General features: G+C 43.1%; 1 protein-coding gene across 1 annotated transcript in view; it reads right to left on the bottom strand.

Annotated features, from left to right (window-relative positions):
* Positions 1-4,289, bottom strand: part of synpr.L (synaptoporin L homeolog) — a 126,132-nt gene extending 121,843 nt beyond the window's left edge. The window contains exons 1-2 of the mRNA XM_041590929.1: positions 4,130-4,289; positions 3,973-4,029 (exon numbers count right to left, since the gene is read on the bottom strand). Coding sequence (XP_041446863.1) covers positions 3,973-4,029; positions 4,130-4,147 — 75 coding nt within the window. The 5' untranslated portion in view covers positions 4,148-4,289. The remainder of the gene's footprint in view (positions 1-3,972; positions 4,030-4,129) is intronic.
* Positions 4,290-12,975: the final 8,686 nt, after the last annotated feature.

Genomic DNA, 12,975 nt, shown 5'->3' on the forward strand with positions numbered 1-12,975 from the left:
GCATTTTGAGTTCGCGTTCGATTCGAATACAAATCATTCGACCATTCGACCATTCGAATTCCTTCGACCGCTAAAAATCGAACGATTTCCATTTGTTCGAACGATTGTAAGCATTCGATCGAATGAAAAGCATTCGATCGAATGAAAAGCATTCGATCTAATGCTTCGATCGTTCGATTCGAATGAAAATCGTTCGATCGAACGATTAAAATCCTTCGATCGTTCGAATCGAATGATTTTAGCGGGTGTTCGAAGTTCGCGAACTGTTTGCGAACGTTCGCATTTTTTGCCGGTGTTCGCGAACGGCGTTCGCGAACACCAAATCGGCAGTTCGCTACATCCCTAGTAGGATACAAAACCCAACATTCAATTACTGCAAGGGTTTATGGGTCAATATAATTCCTATACCAGTCATGCTGTTTGCTTGTATCCAACAATGCACACTGGAACAGTTGCCTAAATTAGAGCTTTTAAAACAGGATGTCTCATCTGTCCACCTAAAGTCCTCTTTAACCCCAAGTGAACTTCATGCACTTCATACATGGCAACAGGTGCAACCACTTTATCACATAATCTGTCTGTGTAATTGTCATGTGTTTTACTTCTCCTTGCAGTATTTTTTATTCCAATTAGGATTCAATTTGCATTTTCCTATCACAGGTCTGATCCCAGTCCTAGTGCCCAGTGCCCTCACGAGCGCAACCCCCCTGCACATGTGATGGAGCCAAGGGAATTACGAGTACAGTAGCACCCCCAGTGCTCATTAGGTTGCAGCTGGGCGGCATGCCGCCCTAAAAAAGTTGGTGCCCTAGGCCTTTTGCGGCCTCATCTGAAGTCTTGTGCGGCGCTGCCCCTTGACCTCCTAACCCACCCCAATTGCACCCACAAGAAGAAGAAGGTACATGCTGGGGGGGTGGGGGTGGAGGGGGTTACCAGTTGGGGCAGGGGGCCCAGAGAGGGGTTGTGGCTGGGGCAGGGGGCCCTGGTGATGTGGAGGCCCCTGAAGTGGCAGCCCCAGTCCAACACTGATCCCAGAGCATACAAGGCATTTGTAGGAATTGCAGTCTTGGCAGGAAGAGAGCTGACCACTGCTACATTGTGTCTGGTACATGTAGTCAGGACCAGCAGTGATGTGAATGGCAAAACATAACGACAGCAACTGCTTTTAAAATAACTGAACATGTGCAATGAAAGTATATTTAAAATTCACTTAGCATTAAATGGTCTTTCATTTGGCAAAATATTTTGTAATTTGTGAGTAATTCCTATTTTATTTAGGAAAGTGTTAATTCTGAAAATGCTAAAATTTGAACAATAGAAACCCCAAGCTACAATACTCGCTGCATGTACAGTAAGAACATGTTCCATTAATGCCATATGACATACTCTGAACTTTACTGTTCCGCTGGTATATACGCGGCCCCCGGCCCTTCCGGCAAACTGTGTCACCTGACCTAAAGATATCGTCACGGCCAACGATCAGACAAATAAACAGTGACATTGTTCAGCCAAGTTTCTATTCTCCTTTCCAGGTTTCTGCTTGCTTTAATGCAAGGGTGATGCTCTACAGTAGAGGATTTCTTATTTTGGGGGGTGTCCATCCATTACTTGATTAACCCCCCCAACTCATAACAAGGTTCTAGTTACTATATATGGAAACACAGTCATAATTGTCATTATTCTAGTTAATACAGCCAAATTGCCCCTCGAGCTCACCCTAATTCAAGCTGAGCACCCTTCACTGTATTGACCCCCTAGATAGGGCATCCCCATGGTTTAGGAAACCTGTTTTGCAGTTAATCCTCTTTATTTTAAACATCAATTTATCAACTCTCGTCAGTTATTGAACCTCGGCAGGATATGTTTATCTAATATCTAATATGTGCTTAGTTTTGACTAACTTGCATTCATTCCATGGAAAAATCCAAAAAATCCACAATGCAATGAAACCTGTTGGTTGCCCTCCCTGTTTTCTGGCTGCCAGTAGAACCTCGCAGAAGTGTAACTAGAGGGGGGTGGGCCCTGGCGCAGAACGCGCAGCCGTGCCCCCGCCCCCCTCCGTACACCCGGAAACTGGCCGGCAATATGTGCCGCACAGCGGCGCGCGGACTGCCGGGGGGCCCTGAAGGGATGCGGGCCCTGGCCCGCTCGCACCCCCTGCTCCCCCGGTAGTTCCGCCACTGGAACCTCGCTCCATTCCCCTTTCACTACCAATACCGGTTTATTGCCGGTTTAAGCTTAACTAAAGCAGTAGCTAGGTATGTTGTACATTGTGTTTTGTGCTTATGTACCAGCCCAAGGCAACCACAGCCCTTTAGCAGTAAAGATCTGTGTCTCCAAAGATGCCCCAGTAGCTCCCCATCTTCTTTTCTGCTGATTCACTGCACATGCTCTGTGCTGCTGTCACTTACTGAGCTTAGGGACCCACTCACAATATACAGTACACATAGAATAGAAATGTCACAATATAAGGCTGATTAGTAATTAATACACATAATTACTACATGGCAGCACAGAAACCAGTGCAATTAGCATCAGAATTTAATAATCAGCAAACCTGTAGCATCAGCTTATATTACAGCCAGGGAAGCTCATTTTCTGCTGGATAATTAGTGACGAGCCCAAAGCTTAGCTTCTCAACAGCCAATCAGAGCCCACTGAGCATGTGAGTGTCACAGACACTTTCCAAGATGGTGACCCCCTGTGACAAGTTTGAAGTTCTGGATCATTGCTGCTATTGACAAGCTGAAACATTAGGCTGATGCAATAAGTTCACTATATAAAATATGGCATTTTTAGCCACATTCATTTCTAGGGGTTAGTCCCTGTGCATATCTTGGTGTGGAACCATTAAACTGGAAGCCAGAAAGGGGTAAGTGTAGTAAATCAACTCCTTTGAACTGGCCTGTAATCAGAAATATACATCGGGTTGATTCAATTCATGTTTCTGCACTTGGCTCTTGGTTTTATTGTCCCTTAAGTCTTTTGCTGGAAGCTGTAATACACAAGTTCTTGAGGGCCCCAACACTGGAATGCTACATTAGTCCTCTCTGCAGGTTCATAAGATTCCCCCCCCAGCAAACTATATTTCTGTGCCCTATACATTACCCATAATCCCCCTGAGGAGGAAGTGGTGGGGCCCATGGATGCTCCCCCTATAGTTACACCCCTGTCTCTTGGGTTTAATTTCTGTATATCAGCAGTTGTGCAATTACTGTGAACAAAAATATTAATGTCTTTTTATTTTGAGTGGCTTTTGCCCATGCTAAGATGTTGTTTAGGAGCTTTGGCAGGTGTAGAGCTTGGAAAGCTTTGCCTCTCCAGATATAAGAACTACAGGTCAGAGCGTTCCTCTGCCACCACAAGAGGAGGGAAGATGCTGAGAGTTCCAGTTCTACATCTGAATTCCCAGAGGTTGATTATTTCTGCCCTGGGTTGTCATGGCATCTCAGCAGTCAGAGACGAAGCTCACCCCATGTTATGGACATTAGTCTATTCAACCAATGCAACAAGACATCTTTGTTGACATTCTATTCTCCATCGTGCCCTTCCCACCTCTCGGGCATCTGCTGAGATCCAACTTAACACATCTGCACAACGACAAGTTATTGTCATGTTTAACAACCTGGTGTGAGTCACTAACACATTGAGAGAGTGTCAAGCTGAGAGCTGCGCTCAACAATACAGATTCTATATACAGCCCAAATGAATGCCAGTCCTGATGCCCTCGTTCATGGTAAACATCCATCTGTTCAACACATAGACAGCTGCATGACTGCATGCAATGCCCAAACAGCAAAATACATTGTATACATCACATTAATATACACCTAGAGATGCGAATAAGAGTGTAACCAGCTCACTAGACACTATCCTGCCCTCTCCACCATCCAAAACAGCATTGGGATAGGCAACAATGGACATAAAAGGGTGGCATTGGGTCAAAAGAGGTTATTTTAGTCTTAAACTTACCCATTCCAGTGCTCGGAGGAAAGCTAGCGGTTCCTTTAGTATCCGGAATGAGCCAAGCTTTAGAAATGAAAATATATTTAGCACAATAGAAGAGTTTTCTGGGTATCTATCATTTTCCATACAGAAGAGCCCACTGGCAAAATACACTTGAACTTACCTGATTAAAAAGATCCATTGGGTCCCTATAATGATTATTTTTTCAAAATCTTTCCACTACAAGCCACAACCAGGGGCTTCAACAATACACACGAGATGACAGAAGCTCATCGAACACTTTTTTTTTAATTCTAACATAGCGAACAACACAGTGAGGTTGGACGTAGAGCGGTGGATCGGAGGCTTCCCCCTGGGTCCTAACGAGACCCATGTTTAGAGGAAAGCCTCAGAAATTGCTTCTGGCTCTTGCTAATGGTGCCTATGCCGACATCCGGAGAGGCTTAAAGGACATGGGAATTAAGGAAGAGACACTGACAAAAAGACTATAGCTTTATTGGGCAACTGAATAATCATTTAAATAAAACAACCTTTGAGGGCAATACGTTAGGATTAAAGAATGGATCTTCAAAAGGGGTCCAGCTTGTTGTGGTTGAACTATAACTCATGGATGAAGGCAGACAGGGGCTTCTGGGGATTGTAGTTCAATAATGACATGAGTTTAAATGACTCCTAAGTAGAGAAAGGCATCAACAATTGCCCACATTGATAGCACGGGTGGATATTTAGTCACATATTGCTGTCTGTCAACCGGAGTGGCAGCTGAAACCTCCTTCAAATGGGTTTGTTTGGTGACTCCTTCAGTTGTTAAGATTGTTTTTAAACTGTTCTTTGGACCTTACATATTCCCCACCACTACATCCCCTTGAATACATACTAATAAATGTCTATCTTAGCCCAAATAATAATAATTCTTATCTTCCTCCTTCTCCTATTCAGTTCTACTAATGATTTGTCTTTTCCAATTCTCCCCCCCTTTGCCGACAGTCACCTTCCTAAAATCTGGCTTATCCGAGGCAGGTCTCCTGCCGCCACATGCTGCTCCTTTCAATTTCCAGCTCAACCGAGGATTTCATAGAGTGAAAGAAGCACTTGATGAAAGCCACGCCGGTCCCATTCTCTGAGCTTGTGAAAGGGAAAGAGACCCTGCAGAAGCAATAAAGGGAAGGCTTTCAGTTCTAAATCTCATTTAACCCCTCTGTGGTGGATAACAAGATGGTTATTCTCTGGGAAATGCTCTAAGCCAGGGCCATTTATCTAGATTTTACTAATGAGTTGAGCTGGAGGCTAATGTGACACAACTTGATGATGGCAGGTTGGACATCTTTGCTGTAAATGGATAACTTTTTAGGTGCTGTTAAGTTGTAGCCTACATTTTACATATTTAAAAAGGATATAGCTATATATCCATCTGATTAAATAACTGTATTTCTTTTGTTTGGAAGTTCATGGTCATTCTTCAGGTCATGCTGCAACCTTAAGATAAACATACATGACCAGATTTGCTTGGGCTGATCAACCACACGGCCTGACATATAGGATAGGTTTTGGGAGGGGGGGGCGCAGTTTTGCCAGTCAGTCCTGTGATCACATTAGATTGCCAGAGAGTTTTATAGTTTATAAAGGAGCAGTGACCAGCTCCATGTTGTAGCTCCCACCTTTCCCAACTATAGTCAGGTGATCCCACTGGTTGAAGGGTTAACATGCCTATGTGCCGACCCTTGTAGGTCTCTGTACTTGTTTTCCTGTACGACCCTGTACTGTCTCTTCTTAGACAACCTTGCATAAGTATCATCATGTACTATAAACAATATTATCAGCTTGCCTCAGACAAAATATCTTAGCTAACGCGCATGCACATATTTGTCTCTTTTCTATCTTGTCCATCCTGAAGGATATACCTATTACAGACATATACTATGCTAATAACTATGCTGATACGTCACTATATTGGGACATCTTTACTTATAACCTATATAAGCCTATGTTTGACCTTCAATAAACGGAACTTGTTATTCTGATCCACTCGTTGGTGTTTCTTTGTGCAAGTTCCCCGGATCCGGAATACTAGGCATTGTTGGTCAGACGAAATCCAAAGGTTCCAGTAGCAGTCGGTTCGTTGTCCCCTTCACTGGTCTCTAATAAAAGGGCAGCCAAGTTTGGGAGTTTTACTTTGAAAGCAGCAAGTAAGTTGCAGGTAAAACTTAGTCCCTTTGTAAAATGTATAATGAAGCAATAGAATTCTTAATGAATTAGATAAAATTGAGCGTAGGACTGGCCAGATATGGGATGAGTTTGACGTAGTTGTTCAGCTTAAATATATTGCAATATATGGACAAAAAATCCCTGTTTTGTTTAAAGGGTAAGGCATTTTTCAGTAGCAGTATGCACAAAATGTCTCTGTCTTAAATATATTGATAATGGGTTGAGTGCAGAGGACTATATTCCAAATAAGCAGTGCAGCATGTTCCATTGGCCTTAGATTTTTCATTTTCTTTAGTATGCTTTCTGATATAATTCCTACTGCAAATTAATCGTTAAAATCCTGCAGTATGCTCTGTTATACAGATAGCTAGAATCTCAGCTGCCATAAAGCAGGACAGGACTGCTGCTTACAATGGGGATCAGATAGGATCTGTGCAGCCACTGGGACAGAATGTTCTGTTATACAGATAGCTAGAATCTCAGCTGCCATAAAGCAGGACAGGACTGCTGCTTACAATGGGGATCAGATAGGATCTGTGCAGCCACTGGGACAGAATGTTCTGTTATACAGATAGCTAGAATCTCAGCTGCCATAAAGCAGGACAGGACTGCTGCTTACAATGGGGATCAGATAGGATCTGTGCAGCCACTGGGACAGAATGTTCTGTTATACAGATAGCTAGAATCTCAGCTGCCATAAAGCAGGACAGGACTGCTGCTTACAATGGGGATCAGATAGGATCTGTGCAGCCACTGGGACAGAATGCTCTGTTATACAGATAGCTAGAATCTCAGCTGCCATAAAGCAGGACAGGACTGCTGCTTACAATGGGGATCAGATAGGATCTGTGCAGCCACTGGGACAGAATGCTCTGCTATACAGGTAACATTTTGATGGAATTAATATCTAAATGCACAAGTTAGAGTCAGTATGGGTATTGCTGGTGGGAAAGTCAGGCAAACATTGGCAATGAAAAACTAGTATTAACCCAAAAGTTTTACATCTTCCCCTGCATCATTATTTAGATACTAGATTAATTTCTTTAAATGCACAACAAATGCTCGGCACGTTTTAAAAGTAACGTCTCTAATCCCCTAATTAGGTGGTGCAGGATTGGGTTAATTTAACTGCGAGCTCCATTAATAAACCCCCCCTACAATGGAGAGAAGAGGAATAAGCACACACACAATTAAACTTATTTCATGAGATAATATCCACTTTGGGCCGCCTGTGGCAACATGATAAAAGGTTGAGCATCTCTGAGATGAGGATTAGAATAGATTTACATCCCTTTTCAAATAAGAAGTACGACGATTTAACTTCAGTGGATGCATCCGGCAAATATGATCTTCTGAAACGTGACTTAAAGGTCAGCGTGTCCTTATAATAATCTCTCATGCATTTTTGGAATCAAAACAACCCAAAACCCCCATATTGTTTCCCTTATAGACAGTGGGGCTCATTTATCAACACTGGGCAAATTTGCCCATGGGCAGTTACCTATAGCAACCAATCAGTGATAAGCTTTTTGAAACCAGCTGCAAATAGAACAATGAATGCAGCAATCTGATTGGTTGCCATGGGTTACTGCCCATGGGCAAATTTGCCCAGTGTTGATAAATGACCCCCAGTGTGTGCTCAGAACCTTTCCTTTCTATGCATTCATGCTTTTACATTTGACTTTTGTTCATGTAATACTATTAGTAAGGAAGATATGTTTTTCACGGTTTCAGGTTCCAGACACAGTAGTCAGCTTGAGATACAAGCCTCAGTATTCAAGTAACCCCAAACTGAACTGAGTCTATGTACTCGAGTTGTACTGGTGACTCTTGCTTGGCTTCTAAAGTCTTACCACCAGTGGCTTAACTAGATATTACTGGGCCCCATAGCAGATTATTTTTCAGGCCCCCAGGTTGACCAGTTTTACCAGTATTTATTGAAATTGTATATGAATTAGGACCTCATGGGGCCCCTATACCTCCTGGGCCCCCCTGCAGTCGCAGGGTCTGCTTCCTCTATAGTTACGCCCCTGCTAACCACCTTGGTGGAGCTTCAGGCTTCTCTACTAATCAATACTGAACTTCCCTTTACTCCTAGATTGGAACGGAATATAGGATCATACCTAGTGCTAGATGGTTCGCCTTCCTCTTCCTTGAACTCAAGTGAGGTGCATATCAAAATCCAGGAGTTCTTCATGGAGGCCTTTCTTGCATCAGGCATCCAGCACTATTTGAACTATGAACAGAGACCAAACAATTAAAAATGCTTACTTTGTATACCAGTAGGGTATCATAACCTTTCCTACATGCTGAAAAATTGTGCTCGGGCTAAATGTTATTCCACTCCTCTCACCCACTGACACTGATGGTGACTATATGGGTTGCTGAGGTCAATGCAGGCCATGCCAGGGTTCATTGCAGGCAACTAGGCATGATCTGGAGAAGAAGCCAAAGTCAGAAGCACACCACCATACAATTTTTGATAAATCATCTATGTATCTTCATGCACTGCTGACCTCTCCACAATACTATGTGATAGTGTTAGTGATATTTGTAGTTCCATTTTGAAAATGCAGTTGCAACATAAATGATTTTGCAGCGGAATGAGGGGTTCATCTGGGAGCTGGTTTCCGGCCGCAAACCATTTTTCAAAAATATTATTTATTAAATAAACACAAGACAGCAGTTTATTTTCTACTCTAATTCCCCTCACAATTGCGAGGCTAATGACTATCTCTGATCTGCGAGGTTAAGATAACACAATCATTTCGTTCTCCCTAGGGCACTGCAATTAGAGTGAACAGATTACAAACAGAAGGACATGCTAATTATGTTCTTCTCCACTTCCAGAGAGAAGTCCATAGATATCGTTGTGTTTAGTTTGGTGGGTCGATTCCTATCTCTTGTGCAGTTAAGGGCAGAGACACATGCTCAGATTTGGATACATTAGTCGCCCAGCGACAAATCTCCTCTTCTTTGGGGCTACTCATCTCCCCGAACTGCCTCCCGCCAGCTAGCATCTAAATCTCAGTTGGGATGGCATGTCGCCCTAAGCCTCATGAGGCAACTTTGAAAAACGAAGCGCTCTGAGTGCCATCCTGCCGGAGATTTAGATTCTAGCCGGCTGGAGGCAGTTCAGGAAGATTTGTAGTCCTGAAGAAGAGGTGATTTATCATCGGGCAACTAAATCTCCCCGAATCTGAGCGTGTGTCTCTGCCCTAAAGGGAAACTGTTCTCACATGGAACAGAGTAGGTGGTTCTTCACAGTGAGGACAGTGAGGTTGGGGAATGCACTGCTAGATGATTCTGTTAATGCCTTTAAGAGGGGCTTGGCTGATTTTGAGATTGATCCTGCTGCAGAGCTGCCTGTAATCTCCAGTGTGACTGCCTCTGAGAGAACCCCGTGGAGTGAGCCAACCAGTGAGTAAGGTAGGTCCCATGTGTCCCCCATGTGCAGGAGTGTATTGTGTTTGAGATTACCCAAATTCTTTCAGTATTTTTTTTTACACAAAGTTATATTTGTTTCATTGCAAACTTGTGTTATTTTTCCTAGTGCAACCCCCCCTGAGGTGTGCTCCTCAGTGTTCCCTAGGTGGAGGCACTGCGCTGTAAATTCCAGTTCCCAGTACTTTTCATACGCAAAAGGGATTCAGGGCCATGGATTGCAAATGATTAATTGCTATTTAAAGAGACAGTAACCAAATGAGGGTTTTATTAGCTATTAACTATATATACTATTAAAATATGTAATCATTCAATGAGGCCCCAGTTTCTAACCCAAGGCTTAAGGTGGCCATACACGGATAGATCCGCTCGTTTGGCGATGTCGCCAAACGAGCAGATCTCCCTCCGATATGCCCACCTTGAGGTGGGCAATATCGGGCTGATCCGATCGTGGGCCCTAGGGCCCAACGATCGGATCCTTCACGTTCGCAAACGGGCGGTCGGATCGCGGGACCGCATCAACGAACAGATGCGGCCGCGATCCGACGGGATTTTTAACCCCATCCGATCGAGATCTGGCCGACTTTCGGCCAGATCTCGATCGGGGAAGCCCGTCGGGGGCCCCCATACATGGGCCAATAAGCTGCCGACTCGGTCTGTCGGCAGCTTTTATCGGCCCGTGTATGGCCACCTTTAGGACCATTACCATACTAATTGGTAGGACCAGTCTACTCAGGAGTGCAGAGTCTCCAGGTAGGTAGATTTCAAACTATCCTTTGTGGTTACTGGAATATTAGGGGATGCTTAGGATTAGGTACTGTCCCATGAAAGGCTGCTACCTAACATATTTCTTCCTGCATGAGAAATTGGGGAGAATATGGGCCATTCTGTCAACCAGAGGCATCAGAGCTGAAGTCTTGATGCTTGGACACTATGAACACCTATTTTACTATAGAAGTCAAGAAGCCAGGTTATGGCCAGTATAAACTTGTCTTGTAGAGCTTGACATAGTTTTCTTACTATAAGAGATCGTTTGCTACCTCTGCAGGAGGTCCATTGCAGGGTATACAGTATCTATTAAAAATTAGTCTAAAGCAACTGGACTTTCTGAGTATTTTAAAACATTTCACCTCTCATTGAAAAGGCTTCTTCAGTACAACTAAGTGGTAGGTAATTCCCCAGAACCTGAACCCTTAGGGGGTTTTAACAACATTTACTTTAAGCTTAAAGCAACTGTAACACCAAAAAATTAAAGTGCTTTAAAGTAATGAAAATATAACATACTGTTGTGCTACACTGGAAAAACTGATATGTTTGCTTCAGAAATTCAAGCACAGGATACACAGTAGATAACAGATAAGTACTACTATAGTTTATATAAACAAGCTGCTGTGTAGCCATGGGGGCAGCCATTCAAGCACAGGATACACAGTAGATAACAGATAAGTACTACTATAGTTTATATAAACAAGCTGCTGTGTAGCCATGGGGGCCGCCATTCAAGCACAGGATACACAGTAGATAACAGATAAGTACTTCTATAGTTTATGTAAACAAACTCATGTGTAGCCATGGGGGCAGCCATTCAAGCACAGGATACACAGTAGATAACAGATAAGTACTTTTATAGTTTATATAAACAATCTGCTGTGTAGCCATGGGGGCAGCCATTCAAGTACAGGATACACAGTAGATAACAGATAAGTACTACTATAGTTTATATAAACAAGCTGCTGTGTAACCATGGGGGCACCCATTCAAGCACAGGATACACAGTAGATAACAGATAAGTACTACTATAGTTTATATAAACAAGCTGCTGTGTAACCATGGGGGCACCTATTCAAGCACAGGATACACAGTAGATAACAGATAAGTACTACTATAGTTTATATAAACAAGCTGCTGTGTAACCATGGGGGCAGCCATTCAAGCACAGGATACACAGTAGATAACAGATAAATATTACTATAGTTTATATAAACAAGCTTCTGTGTAGCCATGGGGACAGACAAGTGGGAAAAGAGAGCCTTGAAGGGAACTGCACCAAGTCATATGTTCAGATATGTAGATGATACCTGGGTCCACAATTCACTTCACACTTAACTCATATCATGACCTGGATGAATGAAGATCTTTATAGACATTAGAGGGGATGTTTCACTGCTAAATATGAGCGGTGGGTTATCACTCATGGTCTGTGCCATCCTTTTCCAGATATTCAGTACGGGTACAAGAACCTTTACCGGAAACCCATTATCCTGAAAGCTCTGAATTACGGAAAGGCTCCATTGACTCAATTTTATCCAAATAATCAAAATGTTTAAATATTTTCTTTTTTCTGTGTAATAATAAAACATTAGCTTGTACGTAATCCCAACTAAGATATAATTAATCCTTATTGGAATCAAAAACCAGCCTTTTGGGTTTATTAACTGTTTGTATGGCTTTCTAGAAGACTTAAGGTATGAAGATCCAATTTATGGAAAGATCCCTTAACCCGGAAAACCCCATGTCCCGAGCTTTCTGGATAACAGGTCCTATACCTGTACAACATTAGACCATACACGTGCACGGCAATAAAGTGGGATGGTGCTACTCTCAGAAAGAGGGCCGGATTTACATAGTGGATGCCCCTAGGCCCACTACCGTTCGTCGCCCCTGTCCCCTCCAGGAGGACTGGAGCAATGGGGATTGGCTCATGGGAAATTTAAAAAATGATTGTATCTCCAGCGAATCCCCAGTGTTTTTTGAACCAATGTGGGTGTAGTTGGGCAGCATGCCGCCCCCCTAAAATCCTGCCGCCCTAGGCCTTGGTGGCCTTTCCACAAATCCGGGCCTGCTCAGAAACACAAATGGATATATAAATGATCATTACTGGGCAAATCTGATCCTATACATCAGCAGGACATTAATATTTGCAAATGGTCTCAGTAAAGTCAAGGGATTTCTGGGGAGCTCTGGATAAAGGGTTCTCGTCTGCTGCATTTGTTTGGCGATTGGCACAAACAAAGGCTGTGGCATTACCTGTGCCCGTATCAAGGATGGTGGAATTGCCATTGTGCCCTGTCTGTGCTGTTAATGGGGGTATCAGGGCTGTGTGTCAAACCTTTGTAGCATTATACACATATTTCTGTTGGGGTAGGCCTGACTTAAAGGGGTGGTTCACCTTTAAAGGGCATGTAAAGGCAATACAATAAAATCCAAGTTTTACTTTAATGAAAAAGAAACCTATCTCCAATATACTTTAATTAAAAAATGTGTACCGTTTTTATAAGAAAACTGACTGTATGCAGTGAAATTCTCCCTTCATTTACTGCTGTGGATAGGAATTGTCAGACGGTCCCTAACTGCTGAGCA

This window comes from Xenopus laevis, chromosome 4L (assembly GCF_017654675.1).
Source record: "Xenopus laevis strain J_2021 chromosome 4L, Xenopus_laevis_v10.1, whole genome shotgun sequence".
NCBI lineage: Eukaryota > Metazoa > Chordata > Amphibia > Anura > Pipidae > Xenopus > Xenopus laevis.